General features: G+C 53.2%; 1 protein-coding gene across 1 annotated transcript in view; it reads right to left on the reverse strand.

Moving 5' to 3' along the window:
• Positions 1-243: 243 nt before the first annotated feature.
• The window catches only part of ITGB5 (integrin subunit beta 5), a 112657-nt gene continuing 90226 nt past the window's right edge, over positions 244-22674 (reverse strand). The window contains exons 11-15 of the mRNA XM_069556105.1: positions 8911-9133; positions 5116-5219; positions 2833-2952; positions 1364-1530; positions 244-733 (exon numbers count right to left, since the gene is read on the reverse strand). Of these exons, the coding sequence (XP_069412206.1) occupies positions 638-733; positions 1364-1530; positions 2833-2952; positions 5116-5219; positions 8911-9133 (710 nt within the window). The 3' untranslated portion in view covers positions 244-637. The remainder of the gene's footprint in view (positions 734-1363; positions 1531-2832; positions 2953-5115; positions 5220-8910; positions 9134-22674) is intronic.

Below are 22674 nucleotides of genomic sequence, written 5' to 3' on the forward strand. Positions count from 1 at the left end.
AGAAAGGTAAGTGCGTGTCATGGAGAGTCACGAAGAGTGTCAAACACAAAATCTTTCGGTTTTAATCTTTACTTTCAATCCCAAACAATCTCTTTCCTTTTCGTTACAAAAGTACCAGATGAACATGGGCAGAAGAAAGCTGACCTCTGCAAACTACGTGCCTGCAACACGCATCTCGATCCCGTCACCAACACCCACGTGTGAGGCAGAGACACCAGGCAGGTAATTCTCGGGAATCAGAACTATACATAAATGCACGATCATTTTATTTCATACAAACATGATCAACACGAGCGAAGCCAGACTGTGGATTTTACACACTCTTGACACTCCCAAGAGCCTTCTCGTGGGGCCAGATCTGAGGCCCAGCCCTCCCGGAAGGAGGACGCGGCCCGCGTCTCAGCAGTTCATTGAGACGACAAGCTGGACGTGCTGAGGAGAGCCGAGAGTACTGCGGCCAGGCTTGGAGGGGTGGCCAGCCGGCACAGCCGGGCGCCTTCCTGCACGGGCTCCCGGCCAGGACTTGCCGGAAGGTCTCTGCGCTCGGTGGAGCGGGGAGCAGTGATCAAGCCGAGCAGCTGTCCCGAGCATGTCAGTCTCTGGCTTGGCCGCTCAGCCCTCTGAGGGGAAGGAGCTGTCAGTCCACTGTGCCATTGTACGATTTGTTGAACTTGTTGAAAGTGAAATCCACAGTGTGTGTGGAGATGGGCTTTCTGTACAGAGGGTTTGAAGCCTAGAGAACACGGAGGGTAAGAGGACATGTGTTAGTTCATTCACTCATTTGAACACACACAGGGCTGGAGGCCTTCCAGGGTCAGTCACCAGGAAGGCAGTGGGCTCAGCGTGCAGGTGGAGGTGCCCGCCTTGTGCTGCAAGACGTGCTCCTCCAACCCCCTGGCCTGGAATGCCCTGCCCTTCCCTGAACTTTCTCTCTCCATCTCTGAAACAGGGGACCTTGTCCATCAGATGGTCTCTAAAGTCCCCTCCAGTTTTCACAGAAACTAACTAGGACTTCAGGGGGCACTCACTGTGCTCTGTCCTTGGGTGACAAGCAGTCTGCTTGGGGAAGCAAGGCACACACAGACACTGCGATAGACTGGGGGTATGTGGGGTCCCCTCCTGGGCTGTGTCCAGACCGTCCAGACTCCCCCTGCTCAGGCTGTGCCCAGCACCTCTGCTCATGAGCCTCCTGACCTGGGCGTGGTGTGGGGCTCTGTGCAGGGTGTTCAGAACTGGGTACACGCCACCCCTCAGGCTTTGCTTCTTTGTTCTGAATGCTAAAGGTGTTAGGGGGCCTCTGCCTGAACTCAACTGGACCCCTAAGCTTGACATGTTTCCCACTTCCAGCTTCCCACTGGCGTACCATTTCGTAGCGGGCCCTGGATCGCTCACTCTGGAACTTGGCGAACTCTCTCCGGTCGTGGATGGTGACGAGCAGCTTCCAGATGACCAGAAGCGCAAACCCAGTCAGGAGGATGCTGCCGACCACAGCCAGGAGGATGGTCATGGCGCTGGGGGCGGTCCCACACTCTGGAGGACCAGGGCACGGTGAGCAAGCCGCTGGCATCACTATGCCCCTACTCCAACCTCAGGCCCACCAGCTCTCCCCAGAGGCCTTCCTGTGCTTCATAAGACCCTCACATGGCTTCTGGGAGGTGTGGGTGGCAGGCGGGTTTCTCCAATGCACATGAAGTAAAAGATTCAAAGAAGGCTGGTGACTGTCCCAAGGCCACACAGCAAATCGAGGGCAAAGCCCAAGAGAACTCAGAGGCTGCTCCACTTTTTCCCCACACACCCTGAGCACGGCTGCATCCCCCCACCTCAAAGCACCCACAACCCAGCCCAGCCCTGCCTCCCATGCAGGATGCTGGACCATGTCTTAACTTTCACGTAAATGGTTTCAGGAGTAGACCAGGCGGCAGGTTTCACGAAGCCGTTCCACAAGGGCTGGGCTGGGGGCCAGCCAACATTTGTAAGCCCTTAGTGCTCAGCCTTTGGAGCAAATGTGCTTATTTTCAAAGAACCACAAAGACAGCGCTTGGAAACAAAGCCTCATTCTTCAGGCGTGCATCCTGGGCTGAGACCACAGCCTTTCCCTCTGCCTCTGCCTAGGGAAGGCACGTTATGTGGTCTGGCCTCACGTGGAAGCAGTTTGCAATGCTGTGAACTCAAGAGAGCAGATCTTTTTCTGCACCTTCACCCCCGCTCCAACCTCCTCCAAAGAATAAAAGGGGTCATACCAGAAACCCTAATTATCCCAAGGAAAAGGGCTACTGGTCCCCGGGCCCAGAGCATGAGGCAGAAATGTCCATGCTGGGTCAGAGCATGCCGTCCTCAGCGGCTGGGCACAGCACTTGTCGGAATGTTACCACAGCGCTGTGCCCTCCCTGGACTCCACTCCAGGAGGCGGCAGCCCAGCCAGGGCCGTGCACGCACCCGGAGCGCCCTGACTCTAGCCCTGATGGTCCGGCCCTGCCTTGCACGCTTGCACTGTCGTTAGCCACGCAGGTTAAGTGTGTTTTGTGCTTACCGTCACGCCTGTACCCCTTCCTTTGAGATGAGGCACTCCCCCAGGGCAGGACCCCATCCTCCTATAACTCCCACTCCCTCCAGTCACAGCCCCCAAGCTCCGGCCCAGCGCTGGTCCCCAGATGAACGATCATCTTTCTTCTGAACTACAGCAGTCAGGTAGAGGAGGCCTCAGATCCTGATCTTCACAGGGAACTGTGTCCCTCCCCTCTCTGGAGTTTGGAAAGGATGGTGAGAAGAGGATGGGTGATACCTCAGAAACCAAGAGCCCTGGGGGAGCAGACGGGGCCAGGCCTCACCCACCTGGCTCCCTGAGGACCGTGAGGTTGGACTTCCCACTGGGGAGCTCTGAGTAGGTGAACATCATCACACAATCCTTGGCGGTTTTGTAGAAACAAAGCACAGCCTCCTGGTCATCTTTCACTGGAAGAAAACCAAGCAGAAATGTCCTGAGTGTCTCTCTGAGTAACTCGGAGCCACCGAGGGGTGGGGTGAAGAGCCAAATCCTGTCCCCAAAGAAAAGGGGTGCAGAGAGGCTGACTGGGAGTCTCTCATATCAAGAATGCAGGCCCAGTGCTGAGTTAGACTGCCCCAGGGATGCAGACTCCCTTCCACGCGCGGGAGCCTCTGCAGCACTCACTGTGGGGATGTGGGGGGGAAGGACGCACTATGGGCAGGCGGGACAGGACAGTGGAACTGGAGAGAGGAGGGGCTGGCCGGCTGCCCGCGGGGGCCTGAGTGAGGGCTCACGCTCGAGTCCCTGGCCGGAGAGCCAGCCGCAGAGGCCGAGAGCTGGCAGTGCCGTCCTGAGACGTGAAACGAGAGCGCGCCACGAGGGATGAGACGAGCGAGACTCCCAGCCCCCAGCATGGTGCACACTGCTTGCCTCGCTCCCCGTGCGAAGCAGCTCCTTTCCTCACGCTGCCTCACACCCACTGTCCCCACACGGCTGTCACCTGAGGTGAAGGCGTCACCCTCCCCGCCCCCCACCCCCGAGCCATTATCCACAGTCCAAGGCTTCCCTGGGTCGGGGTTAGACTGATTTCTGGGGGGAAGGAAGCCGGGAAGAGTGTGAAGTAAGAGGGAGGCGGGTGATAAGGGAAATGACCCATGGGTCCTGAGTAACAACTCCAGGTTATGTTGTGACATGGAACGCCTTCCAGCTCCACCCTCTGTAAGCCTGTGGCTCAAAGGAGGCTCTACCTAGGACCAGACAGTTTTGAGTGGTTATCAGACACGGAGGCCTGGGCTTTTCCTCTCAAACCCCAACTGTAAGCCCAGTCTGGCTGAGTGTGAGCAAGTGTGTGTGTATGTGTGTGAGCATGTGTGTGAGTGCGTGCGTGTGTGTGTAAGCCTGGGGGAAGGAAGGAAGGATAACAGCTGAATTCGAACAGAAACTTTCTCCGTGAAGCAGCTGATTCAGGTCACAGCTGTGCGTGAACAGCAACATTTGCTCCAGAGCGAGTTAGTGGGTCAGAAGAGGCATTGCCCTGTCTTTCTGTGGGTGTCCAGTCATGAGGCAATGGCCCAGGTCTGCAGGCAGAACTTGCTGCGAGCCAGGCCTCAAGTCCCAAGACAGAAAAGCAGGGCAGGAAAATTGGCATAAGAGGCCAGACTGGGTGGGTGTGGGGCTTCCCATTGGCTCCCAGGCTCAGTACAAGCCCTGGCACACAGTAGGTGCTCAGTGACTATGCGCTGATGGCATTCATGACTTGGTTGCCATGATTTGGCCAGAGCATCAGTCAAGACCAGGGAGGCAGGAACAAGGAGCAGAGACCTGCAGGAATTCTATCCTGGGTTCATCTGGACAGAATGCAAGCTCTGCCTTGTCTTACACCAGCAGCATCAAGAGAGCTGTGCTGGGCTAAGGCCAAATGGGGCAGGGACTGGCTAGCTGGTCACCAAACGTGGTTTCCCAGCTTCCTGGGCACACCTGGATGGCATTTCCCACCATTCCTGCAGTAAATGTGGCCGGGTGACTGAATTCTGGGGGGAAGTTACATGTACCCTTCCAGGTCCAGCCCTCGTAAACCTCCCATCCAATCCTTCCCTCTGTCCTCCCCATTTGTAGACTCAATGGAGAGGATTCTGAGGACCTGGGGGAGGGTAGAACCAAAACTGAGAGGGTATCTGGGCTCATGAAGGACCAACGGAGGTTTTGTCAACCAGGGACATCTTCACTTTCAGTGAGTGACAAACCAACTATTTTAAGTCACTGAGGTTCGAGGCATGTTTGTTGTGGCAGCTAACAGTACTTATTCTAATTAATACACCAACTTCTCAGGAAGCCTGGGAGAAGATGTGGCTAGGAAGGGACTGGCCCCAGGGACAGGACAGACACTGATGAACAGGGAGGGTCTTATACCCTGGAGAGCCTGGAACCTGTGCTCTAGCCCAGGTACCCCAAGTCCTCTTGGGGAGCCAGCAAGGACTGGCCAAGGACCTGAGGCTACTTCCTAACTCAAGGCTAAAACTACCATCTTGTCTGCCAGGCAGCCCTGAAGATCATCCCCACAGGATAGAGTCTCTACGTCTCCCGCCAGGATCCAAAAGGGGCCAGCTGCCCAGGCCACTTGGCATACTCACCAATGGTGTCCACCCGTGTGATCACCTCATCCTTGCACAGGTTTTGGCAGGTCTGGTTGTCAGCTGAGCTCCCTGAGTGAAGCAACAAGCACTCGACACAGTCTCTTTGGAAGAGAGGCAATAAATGGGTGTTAAATGCTGTGATCAGCCCCACATACGTAACAGAGTACATGCCCCAGGAGTGCAGATCCCAGCCCTCCTTCAGGCCCTTGAAGCTTTAACTTCTCCCATCTTCAGCTGCTTAGCCCTACTGTTCCCCCTGTCGCCCTCGTGCAGGGAAGCCTGAAGGTCCTTGGAGGAGCCTAGGTGAGTTTAGAGACGTGTCTGGTCCCCATGTCAAGTTGCAGGCTGGAGGCCTTTCAAATTCTGACACCAGGAGCCACATCCACCTGCTCTCCAGTGTGTCAAATGCCTCCCTGAGGAGTCTGCCCCAAACAAGGAGCTTCTGATGATAAAAAAACAAAAAGTATTCCTGGCCTTGAGGAGGAGTTCTCACACCCTCGTGGCCGGGGTCCCAGCCACACCCACAGAATCTGCATCTCTAGGGCTGGAGCCTGGTCTCCCAGGGATTGAGCAAAGGTGAGGGCTGAGGACCACTGTCCTGGAGACTCTCGGCCCTTCCCCCTTCTCCCTCCCAGACAGAGCCCACGTGGCCTGGGAGCCAAGCTCTAACAGTCCATTGAGATTGTTGTGGAGGAGAGAGAGGGTTCCTAACCCCTCTGGGGGACTGCTGGGGGGTGCATAAATGGGGTAGCAAGAACTCAACTTCAGGGAGAGGTGGGTTGGAACAAAACTGCCAGCTGACGGTGAACTTGCAGGGCCTTTCTGAGGTGATGGAGCTCAGTGACCTGCAAGGAGGTAAGAGATCCCCAAACAGAGGCTTCTCCAGGAAATGGGGTGAGGACTCCAGAGTTAAGCACGTGGGGCAGGCCACTGCCTCCTTGTAGCTGTGTCCTGGCACCAGAGTGTGGCGGGGGTGAAGGGGAAGCTTACAAAGCCTCAGCGACACAGGGGACAGCAGCCCGTACCCCACAGGCCTATGGGGACCAACAGGGCTGTGTGTCCGGAAGGCTCTCTGGCAAAAATAGGCAGGAAATATAACTGCCATGCATCAGGTTTCTCATCTTCATTTTTAAATTCCTTGGGATGGAGGAACCAGTTACTACATTTCCAGGGCCAAAACCGTGCAGTGGATGCCAGGCCTGAAGGGAGCTGGGGGCGTTTCATTAAGTCGCTCTATTTCATAGGCGAGGGAAATGAGGACTCAAGGCAGCAGGGCTCGGCACCCAGGAGCCCCGCCGCTCCGAGTCCCTCTCCAAGCCCTTCCTCTGCTTTCTGAACACTGAGGAGGGCTGGGTGAGTGCGTAGATCGTGGAGAGAAAGCAGATACGGCCCTCTTACTAGGGTTCTAATAGTTTGAAGAATTCAACCATCCCAGGATGGGCCACAAAATTCCTCTCTCCCGGGATGACTTCATGGAAACATTCTCGAGTTAAACAAGTCGGAATTGCTGCACTTCCCCTGAGGCCAGAGCCCAGTGGGCGGGTACTGAGTCTGGGCTGGGCCCCAAGAAGGGGTGGCTCCAGCTCTGGTCCTTCACACTAATGCCGCTGCCCTCCCCCTCCCCACAATTAACACACCGCAAAGAAAGGTGTCTGCTTCCGGTCTCCACTAGGATTCACCACGGAGGCCTCCACCTGCAGGCTCTGTCGTCAGGAAACAACAGGCCTGCTTCCAGGGAACATTCCCTCATCATCCACACTGGCAAATCAGTTTAACCCGTGTGCTCCTCGCACTGGGTCGAAACTTGTGATTTACTGTAGTCACGTATTAACATAAGTCTGGCCTTTAAACAAACAAGCTGCTGAGACAGACTCTGCTCAGGGAGTCTGTTAATTGAAATCAGCTGAGGCTGAATATGAACTCACCCAAGGTGAAGGGTGTGTTTGGTTAGTTCTAGAAAGTGGAGATTGCCTGCTCTGAAGTACCAGAGGGGAAAAAAAAAGGACATTGACATTGGAAACCTGGTGGTTCTCAGCAAAGCAGCGAGCAGAAAAACAGCCTGAAATGAGGCACTATCAAAGGGACTTCATTTTGTTTTTTAAGTTACAAGAAGGCTGTGAAAAAGGCAGTGTCAGTGTGGCCCAGAGACAAGCAAGAAGGAACAGTGAGGATCCTTGATGGCACCTCTGCTCTCCTTGCTCCTTTGGTGTTGCTTAATGGATAACAACAACCAAAGAAAATCCATGTCTTCTTAGAAATGAATGCTTTAAACATTTAAAGCTAAGGCTGTCTTCCCAAGCACCTTTTAACTGACCTAAGCCAACCCTTTATTGCCTTGCTGCTCCAGAGGAAGGCAAAGAAACAGGTTTTATCTGCTTTTATTGGTTCCACGCGTACTGTCCTAGCTTCATCCCCACCTCCCAACAGCCTCACATGCCCCAAGGTCTGGGAGCAGAGACTCAGAAGGGTTCTGCTGGTGGGAGCTGGGGGGAGGGTGCCTCCCTCAGGCATTGCATGTTGATAATGGCCGAGAGTCCAGGCCCAGATGGCCACAGCTATCTGGGCTCCAGACCCAGGATCCTAACCTCCTCCCCGGGGATGTTTCCGTTTGCATTTCTGCTATTTCTCCACTCTCAGCAGGTCTACAGTGGATCTGTGTTTCTCTTCCCTTACTCTGCCTGGCTTCCCTCTAATTACACAAAATAAAATCTGGCCCTGTCTGTCTTGTCTCTCCATCTGCGGCCAGCTTTCAATTACCCACGCCTGGATTATTTGTGGCAAACGTCCAGACAGGGGCTCTGCCACCCAGAACGTTTCTGAGTTCAGACTGACCGGCAGCCCCAGCCACTCAGGGATCATGACCTCCTCTCATTAGGAGCCTGGGCCAGGCATGTGGAAGGGATATCTGCCAAAAAAAATTGCACAGTTGCATCTCCCAGCCAAAAGGAAACAACGTCTGTATTATTACTTGTTTCTGATTATCTGCGCCCCTCCCTCCTGGCCCCTCAGCACAAGGATGACGATGGCACAGCTGTTTCTCTAGCAAAATCAAGGCAAGCTGTCACTCTTGCTTTCCCGATGCCATAACTCCCTGCTCTCTTTCATTGCCTCTCATTCGTGCTCCGGCAGAATGTGGAGGGCAGAGCTGCGAGGAGGTCAGCTGGGGAACGTGACCCTGTGGCTGGGTCAGTGGAGGCCTGGAGCCTGTATCTGGACAATCTCTGCATTCAGCAGCAGCACGGAGACTCGCTCCATTATCTGTACAAATGGAGCAGAAAATTCAAAAGCCACTGCAGTTTGTTCCTGGCATGCCCTATCTAGGTCGGGTGCCCTCCTGTCCAATTTACCTTCTGATGATGTTTTGTTTAAAGCAGTATTTTCTATACAGGGAAGGTGGCCTGTGAAACACTGGGAGATGTTAATGGGGAAGGTCAAATTAATTTGGAAAAAACATGCATGCTGAATGTCCTTTTGAAATACTCAGTGACACACTAAAGGCTCAAGAAGATGCTATTTTGGTACCAAAATCAATTCAATATCATCTAACCTAGTAATCTGGTAATTTTTAAACTTGAGTAACAGTCTTGCTTTTTGTTGTTTTGTTTTTACAAAGTCTCCATGGAACCAGAGCCTCAAAGGCCCTATTCTAGTTCATGTGAGTAAGAGTTTCATTCTCCTGCAAGGCTGCATGGGCAAGGTGTGGGAGAGGGGGAGTGAGAGCCTGGTGGCCCCGGAGGCTGACCGGCCAGATGGCAGGATGGTCTGCGGGAGAAGCTGGGGTGGGGGCTTTACCTCTTGGTGCTGCAGGCATCAGGGCAGGTTGGGCACTTCTCGCACATCTCCCCAAAGGCGCCTGGCTCTGTGCACTGGCACTGCCCGCAGACGCAGTGCCCACGGTCGCTGCAGATGTGGCCATCCCTGGCCTGGCATGTGCTGATGTCTGTCGAGCAGTTACAGTTGTCCCCGATGTAACCCGCGTGACACTTGCATTCTCCACAGTGACACTCGCCGTGGCCTAAAAGGACACACACCGCACATCAGTGCCTGCCTGCCTGCACGGACACACAACCAAGCTGGCGCCTGCCACATGCTTGGCCCTGGGGATGCGACAGAGCGAGGCACGGGCTGTGCCCTCGCACGAAAACACAACCAAGCTGGCGCCTGCCATGTGCTGGGCCCTCAGACTCTGACCGGGCAGACAGAGGGCCTGGTGCCACCACGAGGTGACAGTAGGGCGCCCAGGCGGCGCATGTGGTCCGCCTGCACTGGACGCTGCTCCAAGTCGGTCCAGATCTTGGCCAAGTTGTGCCCCGGGCCCAGGGCCCCAGAGAACTTCTTCCTGTCTCCCCAGTTAATGTGACTAGCAGCCCCAGGGCCTGTGGCTGTGACCCCCTATAGCAAAGGAGACTTTGCAATGTGATAAAGTGAAGGATTTTGAGACAGAGGAGAGTCTCCCAGATTACCCTGGGACCCTAAGTGCCATCACAAGGGTTCCGTGTAGGAGTAAGCCAAGGGGAGATCTGACTGCAGAAGCTGGTGGCCACGGCCAGGAGGGGCAAGATGCTGTGCTGCCAGCTCTGGAGACAGAGGCGGCGGCCTCGAGGAGCCAGGAATGCAAGAGGCGCAGCTCTGTGAGATGGCAAAGGTGAGGGAAGGGCCCTCCCTGGAGCCTTGGCAGGGAGTGTGGGGCTCCCGGTGCCGACACTGTAGCCAGGGAGAGCCATGGCAGACTCTGACCCCCCGAGCTGTGAGAGAACACACGGGAGCCGTCTTCAGTCACCCATTTGTGGTAACCTGTCACAGCCGCAACGGAAACGCACACACGCACTGTCTCCGAGTCTCAGTGAGATGCTGACTCCGGAGCTGTGGCCAGAGCGGACGATTCAGGAGCAGGGGCCAAGGGCGCCAGCAGCTAACACTGAACTCACTACGAACGTGTCAGGCTTTACAGCGTCAACTCGCAGAATTCTTACAACCATCCCCTGCTCACAAGTGATGAAAACGACACATGGAAGGATGAAGCAGCTTGAGGGTGGCCAAACCACGAGTATGGCTCAAGGACCCACAGTCTGAACTTGAGGATCTGCAGCCTCTCAGGAGACAGAGTAGGCCCTAATCACAAGGAGAACTGGCTAAGGGTACCCCTGGTCCCCCATGCAGGGGGGACCTGTCCGTTCCACAGCCTCCAAGGGAGGAGGGCCCGGACCTCCCCTCCGAGCTCTGCAGGCATCAAGGGCAGGGGGGCTGCTGGGCTCAGGGGACTGTGTGTGCGCCAGGCACACGCGTGCACCTGCTGGGCAGGGAGGCGCATGGGGAGTACCAGCCTCCAGGGGGGCCTGGCCATTCGTGGGTCTCCTGTTCTCTGTGCTAACACAGTGGAAAGCAATGCTATAAAGGGCAGTTTTTTTTTTTAAAGTCTTCCTTACACTGCTACTGTAGCATACTTTCCTTTCTCATGCCATTCTTCTAAGACTGATACCAAAAGGCCCAAGGATTTGTATTTACTGAGAATCCACAGACACACTAGCAGGAGACCAGACAGACGGGGGATGGTGTCAGATGCGGGGGGAGGGCTTGCATTCTGCTCCCACTCCTGCGTCAGCTATCCTGGGAGCTGGATCTCAGCACCTTCTGCGAGACCCCCAGCGAGTGTGATCCACAGTTCAGGTCAGGACCTAACTTCAGAGCGCCGCTTCACCCCTTCTTCCTTCTTGTCCCCCTCCCCCTCTCTGCCCAGTCCTCACTGTAGTGCCTGGGACCTGTGGGAGACAAGGGTGGCCATCTGGAGCCTACAAGCCCCAGCCCCCCAAATCCCCCACACATGGACCACAGCCCAGGGACGCAGAGCCCCGGCAGACACAGCACTGGGCAACAGCATCCCCCACCACACACACACTTCACAGGCAGTGTCGAGGCACATGGCGGCCCTCTGGGAGAGGTGAGGAAAGCCAGGCCCAGCCAGGAGGAGGCTGCGGAGTGCAGTTTAACTGCCTGGAGGCTGGCGTGTGCTGTGTGGGCCACAGGGGAGAGCAGCACCCCTGGCTCAAGGGTTACGATTGTGGGGGGCCGCAGAGCACACAGCCACTCCAGGGAGGGAGGCCTGCACGCCCCTCCTCCCCACCAGTCCTCGAACAGCTATGGAGGCAGGAAACCACCCTCCACAGGGAAGTCTTCCCAAATGAAAGGGGTCCAATCCACACAGCGAGCTCCCTCACTCTCGGCCTCGGGACCACACTGGTCAGGAGCCTGTTTTAAATTAAAATGGTTCACTGTCAGGGTAATTTCCCCCTCAACATTTTATTATGAAAATTCCAAACCTGCAGCCAAGATGAAAAGACTGTAGTGTGAACATCCGCCTATTTCCCAGCTCTCCCACCCCCAGCATGTCACCTGCTCCATCACACATCCCTCCCCCCTTCCGTCCATCCATATATTTTTAAACGCATCTCAAAGCGAGCGCACTTCAGGGGTAGGTTTTTCATTAGCTCTGGCCTCTCCAGTGGCTTGTACATCACAGCATCCCATAAAGCAAAAATATCAGAAGAGGCATGACTGGTGCCATATTTACTCACAGCAAAGACACCACTCAGGCCAGAGGGACTGCTTTGTTTGACCTGGATGAGTGTTGTCTTCCCTCTTACTCTGTATTTGGCAGCAATGTAAAATGAACCAGATGTAACCTGACAACTATTCCAAACTGTCAGTGGTTTGGAGAAGAGGTAGTATATTATTTTTTTGTGGTGAAGTGTGGGTACGTGTGTGTTGAAAGAAGAACTTGCTCCCCATTGTGACTGAGCTTCTCATGTGAAAAGATCTGCTCAATGAGAAGATAGCGAAGTTGCCAACTGCTCGTACTTTCCCGCATGACTGTTGATTGGCAAGTAAACCCAGCTGCCTCAGGCACATATGATACCAAGAGGACCCAAGAGCTCCAAAACCCAGCCCCAGGTCAAAGCAGTTGAGCGTTCCTGGATCTGGGGTGTGAGCAGAGTTAGGAGTCACGGGCAGCAGATACTAGGAGTCGGTGGTCACCACCGTGGCTAGGGGCCGGACTCATGGCCAGAGACGTAAGCCATCCCTGGAAGCCGCCCCCCAGCACCTGAGCAGCGAGGACATGGAGAGAAGGAAATGCTGTGCAAAGAGCCTGTGAGTGAGGACACCCAGAGCCGCGCCATTAGTGGGGCAGCAGGTGGGAGCCACAGGGGCCCCAGGACCTTGGAAAGTCCTCATCCATGGGGCTCTTTGGCTTCTAACATTTGCCACTTCCAACGCAAAGTCCCAGCAAGTCACACTAGGAGAGAAGCCGCACTTGGTGGAATGGCTGAATCCGCCTAAGGGCTGTCCTCAGGGACTCCCTAGATGGACCCAGTTTGTCCGTCAGGTGGCCCATTGCCTCCCAAGACAGTGTAAAGCAGCTACAGAGAGGGGCGCACGCACCTTGCCCTCCTTCACTCCCAAGGCAGAGCCTACCGTCTAATCAGGGGAGTCTCTGCCAGGGAGCCCGGGATTAGCCTCAGAATCACCCTCAACACCGTCTTCCAAGGACAGCCTCCCAACCAGAGGAGCTGGCAACAAGGCACTGCCACGCACCATCTCAGCCTAAAGCTTCCACATCTCCTCCAGAAAGCGTGACCCGCACAGAGTGTCACAAACCATGCAAATCTGGTCACACTGTATCCTAACCCAGACATCTCAGATCCTGCAGCTGGGCCTCAACCTGCCTTTCCCTCAACCCACACGTGCAGATTTCCACAGCCTCTGGTCAGCCCTTGGCCTCTCCTAACGCCCTAGGAGCAACATGTGTTATTAAATGACAAGGGCCACTTGGGTCCCGTCCCCAGGCTCAATAACCCATCTATTAGCAGGAGAGCCGCACGGGGAACGGGAACACGATGCTGGCCAACAGCACCCAGAGGGCCGAAGCAAGAACTCCTCATAACAGAGCTCATTTATAACACTTCCCCAGCACCTTGGCAGAGTGTGCTGAATTTCATGATGCCTGTTTAATACTCTGCAGACGTAAAAAATATTTTCATTACATACAGATAGGGATACTGAAGGGCATGTGAAAGTACTTTGTAAGCTGTGAATTGCTACATGTGCAAGTTATTATTAGTACCTTTGTTGGAATGATTGATAGTTAAATGGACAGGAAGTTGTAAATGTGTCTATTTATACAGAATTTCAGCTGTACAGAATTCAACAGCTTTCCATCAGCAAAACGGTGCTTGTGTGGGCCACGGGCCAAGACGCAGCCCCTGCCTCCCTTGATAAAGTAGAATACGGACTATTCAGAGGCAGGGGTGCCGAGGAAGCGGGCAGGAAGGAGCTGCTGGAGAGGAGGGAGGGGGGCCTGTGAGGAAGCCCCAGCCAGAACCAGAGCCCTGCAGAGGCCAACAAGGGCAAATTCTACAGTGCAGCAGGGTGTGAGGGTGGGGTCCAGTGACAAAGTGGTGAGGCAGTGGCCACAGAGAGCATGGCAGCTCCCACAAGGGATCCGGATGTTCAGAGAAAGGAAGAGATGGGGAGGAAGGAGGTTGGGGATTTTAAAGAGGGGATATTTGAGCATCCTTCTGATTAAAGAGAAAGATACAGAAAAGAGAAAATCTGGTGGCAAGTGGAAGGATCAAGGGAAGAACAAACTCTAAAGAGATCACAGCCGAAAGAGAATGAGGTGGGGAGGAAGTGGGGAGGGTGGTGAAGGGAAACTGAACAGCTTGGGGTGAGGGCTGTGGCCGGAGGAGCTCAGGGTAATCCTGATCAGCTGCATGAAGGGCTGGGGGCTGTGCATACTTGCTCAAGTGTGTGATCCATGTTCAAGTGTATCCTGCACCACTGGCTATGTCACCTTAGGCAAATCCCTAAACCTGACTGATGATCACGTCCTTATGTGTCAATGAGGACAATGCCTTCCTCACGGGAGTGTCGTCAGAAATACTGGTGCTACTGCAAATCAAGCCCCTCCTGCAGCAGCTGACACAGGACTGCCCTTGGAGCAGAGCAAGCAAGGATCAGTGCTCTGGACGGTGGTCACAGCACTGTGCATGGGTGATCAGAAGACAGGGGTGAGAAGAAGTATGGGATTGTGCCGTGGAAGGACACAGCTTCAAAGGGGGGGAGTTCAAGGGAGTGGAAAGCAAGGATCTGCCGGGTGAGGGGTGACTGACTCAGATAGGAGACAGCCAGGCCCCTTGTCCCCAGGAAAAGGAGGGGTGAACATTCCTGCACGAGGCAAAGGGTGAAGGGGAGTAAACACACCACGGAACGTGGGTGATGGGCAACAGAGCAGGGATACAGGGAACGTTCAGAAACTGAGGCGGTAGAGCGGTGGCTGACATGTGGCTTCTGGAATCAGGGAGCCTGGGTTGCCTCCTGATTCTGCTATTTGCCAGAAGTAACTGATGTTTAATCCCTCTGCATGTTGGTTTCTTCACTTTAAAATAGGGCCAATAGGGGCTTCCCTGACAGTCCGGTGGTTAAAGCTCCATGCTTCCAGGGGAATGGGTCCCATCCTTGGTTGGGAAACTGAGATCCTGCATTTACGCCATGCAGCATAGCCAAAAAATAAAAATTCAATAAACTGTAACTTCAAATAAAATCAAGAACACTTTTTAAAAAAATAAAATAGGGCCAATAAAGATGCCTCCCTTGTAGGCTTGCTGTTATGAGTTCAGTCACTTAACCTGTATAAAGCACTTAGTGTTTGACGTATGGGCTTCCCTGGTGGGTCAGTGGTAAAGACTGCCTGCCAAGCAAGAGACTCAGGTTTGATCTCTGGGTTGGGAAGATCCCCTGGAGAAGGAAATGGAAACCCACTCCAGTATTCTTGCCTGGGAAATCCCATGGACAGAGGAGCCTGGTGGACTCAAGTCCACGGGGTCACAAAAGTGTCAGACACACTTAGCAACTAAATGACAAAAGTGCTCAATTAATGCTAGCTAGGTTCATCGTTGTTGTTACTGTCATAACAAAGGGAGGGTGAGGGAAGGGAAGCTTGGAGCAGATGATCTCAGAGTTCGGAGAGGAAACACTTTCTGGGAGCTTGGATCAAAGACTTCCAGGGTTAGAGAATTCCTTGGAGGCTCACTGGGTAGGACTTGGCGCTTTCACCGCCGGGACCCAGGTTCAATCTCTGGTTGGGGAACTAACATCTGGTTAGCTGCATGGTACAGCCAAGAAAAAAAAAAAGAAAACAGACTTCCAGAGTTAGAAGCTCCCAGAAAGTGACTTAATCCACATCCAGCCCAAAGAGAGAACACTCAGGGTTTGGTGGAACTGCTCGCTGGACCCCAGAGCTTTGCTGTGGAGGCTGACACCCAGTGGTTCCGGAGGCCCTGTTTTGTGTATGTGAGTTGGGGGGTGCGGGGTTCCAGCCTCAGCAGGAAGGGGACAGCAGGACGTCTGAGGGAGAGCATATGTAGGCCCTCAGCTCCCAGCTGGACCCTGGTCTGCAGAGACCCAAGAGACGCCTGGGGTGACCTCAGGGAACTTGTGTGAGAGCCCTGGGGCTGGAAGAAGGAGCGAGCCAGCCTGGGATGGGCAGAAACAGAAGTGGGTGTCTTCTCCCCATCCTGGCCCAGCCCAGGAACAAGGGTCACCACAGACGTCAGACGCTTTGGGTACAAATCATCTCTCTCCACAGCAGGTCCAAAAATAGTTTCCATGCAGCTTGGGAACGCACTGCACTTCGTTTGCTGATCAGCTTGCAGCTCTTCCTCTCCGGGCTGAGGAGCGGAGGGCTGCGAGCAGCTCCCTGGACTGGAAGGGTGCGTCCCTCACTCCCGTCTCTTCCTCTCCCGCTGGCAGCATCCCTCTCTCACCAAGTGTATACTCTACCTTCTGCCTCCCTGGCAGCCCGCAGTGCTTCTCCTCCCACAGCCCTCTGTCATCTCCCTCCTCCTCTCTCTCCCACTCTTCCCAGGACGGGCAGCATGTAAACAGGAAGTGGTTAAGAGAGAAAAGAACAAGGAGGGATGTGGGCTGGAAAACCTCTGCTCATCTGGGTGATTTCCCTGCCACAGAAGTCAGGCCTTGTCTGCGGTGTGGACACCTCTGGGTGACACCCAGGGCACAGCCTCTAGAACTCTCTAAAAGCCGTCTTAAAAAAAGCAGGAAAAGCAACTCAGAGCTTTGTGTGCCTCCAGTCCCCTGGTGTCTGTGTGACTCGGGGATCCCAAGCCACTGCTGAGCCAGAGACAGTGCATAGCCCTGCCCTCCTTAGCATCAGCCAGTGTTCAGAGCCGCTCTCTGAGCCTGTGGACACAACAGCAGAAGGGCATGGTCACAGACATCCTGGCACTCACACAGTCTCCATGCAACCACAGCCAGATCTGGGCTGCCCTCCATGTGGCCAAACACACACACAGGCTTCTAAAAGGTCCGCGTCTGTGTCTGGGGCCGGGAAGGGGAAAACCCTCCTGAGAGGCGCTCTCCCTGGCGCCTGGCCCAGGAGCAGGTTAGGATTACATACCAGCCGAGCGTTCTCGTGTTGTGAGTCTGGTCCCCATGGGAAGGGCCCCTCCCACTGTCTCAGTGTTCCCTTCCATGCACTGGCTTTTGCTGCTGGAAAATCAGAGAACAGAGAAATGCACAGGGCATCTCCTCAGTTCCCGCGTGAGCGGTCTCGGCCTGGCTCCGGACACCTCAGCGGAAACTAAATGAACCTCCAGGGACAGGAGAGAAGTTGCTCTTGAGGGGTTGTGTCCTTCTCACCACGCACTTCCCGAGCCTGTAAACACAGCCTGCTCTTGCCAAGGATGAGTTACTGACTGGAGAACTTGCCAACTAAGGGCTGCCCCTCCCAAAGAGAGCACAGTGCTCCTTGCTCCACACCAACCCAGATGCCAGCTCTACAGAGAGTCTCCTCAGACCCACTCGGCCCTACCCTGCCACTCGACCTGGAACCCCTCAGCTGGGGGCGCGTCTTCTGGACGGAGCCACCTACTGTGCAACCTCTCCCAGCCACCTGCTGGCTCTGGCAGCGGTCCAGCTTCTTCATCAATAAAAGAGGTCCAGTGGCTCATCTATCTCCCAGGATTGGGGGAATTCTCTGTTAATGTGCACTACGGGAACTGTATCATGTGCTGCCTTTAAGAAATTTCTAATTCACTGAGACATCAAGTCATTAAAATCTCTTAATAGAGAAACTTTTGGGGGTACTTACAATAGGACAGGCATTTTCTAAGCACTTAATTTGAGTGTTCCCATTAATAGTCCCAATCACCCTATGTGATGGTATAATTATTACCCTAATTTTTGCAAGTATCGAAAATGAAGCCTAGAGAAGCCACATAATTTATCCAAAGTCACAAAGCAGGTAGGAATCAGGGCTGTTTGGAACCACATTTGTTTAACTCTGGAGCCCTAACCACTACAGGTACTGCCTCTCCAGCCCAGTTATGACTTAGTCAGGACTAAGTCATAACAATTAGAACAACACATAGGATAAATGGTCAAGGTGACCCAGGGTATTTTATAGCTTAAAAATGTGCAACAGACCCATGCCCAAGGCTGGCCCTTTTAATCACTGATCATTAAATCACTCTTGGCCTCTGTTTTCCTATGTGAACAGTAAGGGCGGTAACTAGGTGGGCTCTCCCATCCCTCCACCACTGACGCTTGCTATTCCAGGTCAGGGCAGAGAGAGGCTGGGACAGGCTCTAGGCTAAACTACAGGTTTTGGAATAGTAGAGGACAGAAGGCATTTGGGGTGCAAAACATAGGATGCATTCCTTTGTGAGGATGAATAGAGAGAGTGGGCAGCCTGGAGGGGAAGTAGCTGGAAAGGAGAGGTGGATGAGAAAGGCTACCCAGGGTCTAGACATGGGTCTGTTTGTCTGCATGTGTGCTTGTAGGCATACGTGTCTGCAGGCAAGTGTGTACAGAAACAGACAGAAGGGAAGGGAGGGAAAGAAGGTGGGAGGAAGGAGGAGGAAGGAGGGCCTGAGGGCTAGACTGAGGAGCGTGAATTTAGCCCGTAGCCCCCAGACGGCTGGACAATAAACTCCCTTCCCAAGAGGGAGGCTGAGTGCCTCAGCGGGACACTGCAGCGTTCTCCTGGTTGAGTCCTCACACTATGGTCTGCCCTTTCCCCAGGTCAGTGTCCACGTGGCCTCCTCCATCACTTCCCTGAACTGTCAACTATGTCACGACACCCTTTTGCTTAAAACTCTTCAACAGCTCCTCACCACCGAAAGCACAGCTTCCACATTTAAACTTTTGTCCCTGACATACGAGGCTGTTCGAGGCCTACCTCTCGAGTCTGTTCAGCTGCCCCTGTGCCCCCAGGCACCCCAAGTTCTGGCCATTCCAAACCACTCCAAGCTTCTGAAACATGCTGAACTTTAGCATATCTTTGTTTTGAAACAATTACTTTGGCTGCAGTATATATTTGATTTTTTATATATTTGCAGCATATATTTGTTTTTAAACAACTACTTTGGTTGCAATATGGGGAGTAGACGAATTAGGACAGTGGTAGCCCAGATGGGGAGAAGACGAATTCCAAACAGAAGAGGGGTGAGGACAAGACTTGGTAGCAGAAGGAATGCAGGAGTTGAGGAGATGGTAGGAAAAAGGATGATTTCCGGGTTTCTGGCTTGTACAGGTGGATAAACAAAAGGGGGAGATAAGGAAAATCCGAAGAGAACCACAGCTGGGAGGAAGGTCATGGAATCAGTCTGAAACGTCCTGAGACTGAGGTGCATTTAAGACATACAAAGCTGAAGGGAGCGTGGAAACAGGCCTGAGCAACCGAGCACCACAAGGGTGACTGAAGGTGTGGGCACAGCGAAACGCCCGAGAGGGGCAGATGGCTAAGCCGCGCCGCAGACAACCCCAGCACTGAAAGGCGCTCAGCTGCTATTCGACATTTAGGTCAAGCCAAGGGCTGATAAGCCTTAGACGTAGCAGGACACAGCCATATGGGGCCTGGAAGACCTGTTCTGGTGGAATCGTGGGGCTGAATCCGAACTGGACTGAGGTGAGGGCTGCCTGGGAGGTAGTTCGTGTAGTCAGTGGGTGCAGACAAATGTTCTGAGGAATACGGCTCTGAGTATGGAGGAGAGGAGCTCACAGTGGGGGGGGTCAGGGGTTAAGGGTTTCTCTTTCTTTTTTTTTCTTTAAAGAGTCCTGAGCATGTTCTTAAGTCAACTAGAATACTTAGTTAACAGGGAGAGTATAGTATATATCACTTATTACACAGATATATTTGTTTCCCCATGTGATGCATCTCAGTAGCCTGCAAACCCATACAAAATCAAAGATGGTGTTTCATTTTTGCTTGCCCAATGCCTAGCATGGTGTCAGGTACACCGTGGATGCTCAAAACATGTTGTTGGCTCTTGGAGGCTGTGAACGCCATCAGGGCAAGCCTGAAACCCTGGAGAAGATATCTGATACTGGAAATTAGAAAAGGAAAAGGAGTAATTATTGATGTTTAAACATGATTCTTGAGATATTTTAAATTCTCAACAAATGCCCAAGAAAAACAGAGACTTCAGGGCGACACGAGAAATAAAAATTAGAAACTCTTTCCTGTGGCAACACACGGCCGTGGTCAAGCAGAAGTCGCAGGCTTTGCACTCACTACCGTGCCTGCACCTTGCTCAGATTTCTCCAGCAAAAGGCTCTTGGGAGATGTGAACAACGATGCGTCCTCAGTCCCGGGAGCGGCTGCTCCTCTGTCCTTGGCTCAGTGTCAACGAACCAGCCCTGACGAGCTCAGCGGATGCTGCTTCCCAGTAGGTGAGGCCCTGACAAGCCCTTCAGCCTCTGCCCTCATCTGGACTGCATGCTGCCTTCTGCATATGAGCAGTAAAATGCAACCACTGCTAAACAAGGTGCTGCTGCTTTAAGCTAAGCTTCCCCAAACCTCAAGATTACTTAAAGATGATAGCTCTGGCTAGAAAGGGCTTCCCTGATAGCTCAGTTGGTAAAGAATCCGCCTGTGATGCAGGAGACGCCGGTCTGATTCCTGGGTCAGGAAGATCCCCTGGAGAAGGGATAGGCTACCTACTCCAGTATTCTTGGGCTTCTCTTGTGGCTCAGCAGGTAAAGAATGTGCTCACAATGTGGGAGACCTGGGTTTGATCCCTGGGTTAGGAAGATCCCCTGGAGAAGGGAAAGGCTACCCACTGCAGTATTCTGGCCTGGAGAACTCCATGGACTGTATAGTCCACAGGGTTGCAGAGAGTCAGACATGACTGAGCGACTTTTACTTTCACTGGCTACAAAGTCAAGACTCCACTGTCAAAGGCAGCAGAACCCTCTCAAAGGACATCGTTGCCTTTCTGGTTCTAGCATTTGACTTCTTCTTGGTGCCCAGCTGCCAAGTCTCTCTTATTACTGCTGCATTTCACACGAGGGCACCAAGGAAAGGCCTTGGTGTCTGACCCAACTCTATCAATTACAGGGAGATTCAGGCCATGGAGAGAAGATGGAAAATCCCAAGTTCCTTACTGAACTCACCTTTCCAGTTTCAAAGGAGTCTGTAATCAGCTGAATGCAATGAACCAGAGTCCTCACAGGCCCCCAAGAATGCTGACTCAGAAAGAAAAACAGAAGGCCTGCAGCCAAAAGAAACAGAGGTGCCCCAGATCAACTTCTCAAGTTTGGCTTAATCTGCCCGATCTGCCTGGCAGGCACTTGTGGGGAAATGCCAACCGCATCTGGGGAGACGTGAATTCCCTCCCCTTTCCTCTGGTCACTGCGACAGGATGAGAGGGTGACTATTTTCAACCTGGAAAGCTGTCATGTTCTTGTGGCTGGTGAACAGGTGCCATATTCCATCCTCAGCTGGCCCCTGTTCAGAGCCTGGAGCAGCACTCTCAATGGACAGAGTCGGTATGGCATGTGACAGGAGTGGGCCACGCTGAAGCCCGGCTGCCAGAAGCCCAGCCAAGCCACGAGATGGCAGGAAGCAGCTGTCCGGAGAAGAGAATCCCCTGAGGGTTAGGGTAGGTGGGCTTTTCTTAGGTCAAGGCTCTGGGCCAGCCACCACCAGTGAGGAGCGTGGCCAACATGCCAATCTTCTCGGCCACAGTCTCCCCCACAGGGGTGATCAGTAACAGCCACCTCCAACTCCCGGTAGAGGAAAACAACCAAATGAGATCACTCACCTCAAGAGCACTGTATAAATTAGAACAGGCTAACAAAGGTTCATTTAAGGGAAAGTGGGTCCAGTCTGATCAATAACAACAGCCAGACACTCACTGGCTACTGAAAGGAACGCTGTGTGCCTCTCGAGTAACAGTCATAACACCGGGCGCCTCGGCTTCTCCTGGTCCACGCATGTCCTTCAGCCTGGGGTGCGCTCTCCTTATGCAACCCAGAGAAAACTCACTGAACAAAACAGAGACTAAATGTTTCCTAAAATTTTGACCAAAATAAAGCACACTTATCAGGGAAAACTTGGAAAATTGTGGGCTACATGCTTGAGTGGTGGCAGGAAGGGCTGAACTGGTAATAGATTTGGGAAGGGTCTCAAGCTAATCAAAATGAGCAAAATTCAGTAGAAACAAGGTTAACTATTTACTTGCAAGGTTCCCCAAGTCTGAATCTCTAACCAAGAATCATAAAGTGATTTAGTCCAGGTTCTGGGCCTCAGTTTCCCACAATGCAAACGGTCAGTGCAGGTAACAGGCAGCTGACCCACTGTGTGTGTGTGTCCGGTGGTGGCAGGAAACACAGGAGATGCAAATAATCCTACTATTTCATGCTCGCTTATGGAGAATACAAACTAGCCTCAGTGTGTTTCCAAGGAAAAACACCTTACTAAAAGATACTAAAAGTGTCTTAAAGTAGATTCTCCTTGCATCGTTACAATGTTTGCCTAAAGGCCAAGACTGCAATGTCAAACAACATAAAATAGCAACCTGAGACGTATATTCCTTTAGCTCAAGGATGATGGGTCACCTGATCAAGACTTTTGGGCTGCGGTTTGTGGACTAGGGTGATTGGAGGTCCCATCCTCTGGGTCAGAGGGCAATAGGCAAGGGCTCAGGAAGATGTCCAGAAGACAACAGGTCCGAGGGGCCTTCCAGGGATAGACCTTCCTCCTGCCCCTGTGTCCTCTGACTCTTGTTTGTAGAAAAGCTTTAGCCTCCTCCGAGGCCTCCCCCAAGTTCCAAAGAGAAAATTTAATCAGAGAAGTGAGAAAATGCAGAAACAAAGAAATGCAGTCAAGAAAAGCAAAATAATAGCTCAGGCAGAAAACCAAGTCAAGGACCCTTAGCTCCTCCTCAAGGGCTACTGACACCCTGAGTCATATCCCTGAGTTGTTTGGCAGAAACTAAAGCCCCCACCAAGTAGAGGAAGTTGACTGCATGATGATGGTAGGCCCCAGACCAGTTGAAATTCAAAAAAAAATTCATGCTACTACTTCACCATAAGCTAATCAGAAGAATGCTCACGAGCTGATCAGGCTCCCTGCAACCGTCACCCCTAACGTGGCCTTTAAGAACTCTTCTCTGAAAGTCCTTGGGGAGCTAAGGGTCTTTCCAGCATGAGCTGCCTAGTCTCCTTGCTTGGCACCTGCAATAAACACTGTGCTTTCCT

Source organism: Ovis canadensis, chromosome 1, assembly GCF_042477335.2.
Source record: "Ovis canadensis isolate MfBH-ARS-UI-01 breed Bighorn chromosome 1, ARS-UI_OviCan_v2, whole genome shotgun sequence".
Lineage (NCBI taxonomy): Eukaryota > Metazoa > Chordata > Mammalia > Artiodactyla > Bovidae > Ovis > Ovis canadensis.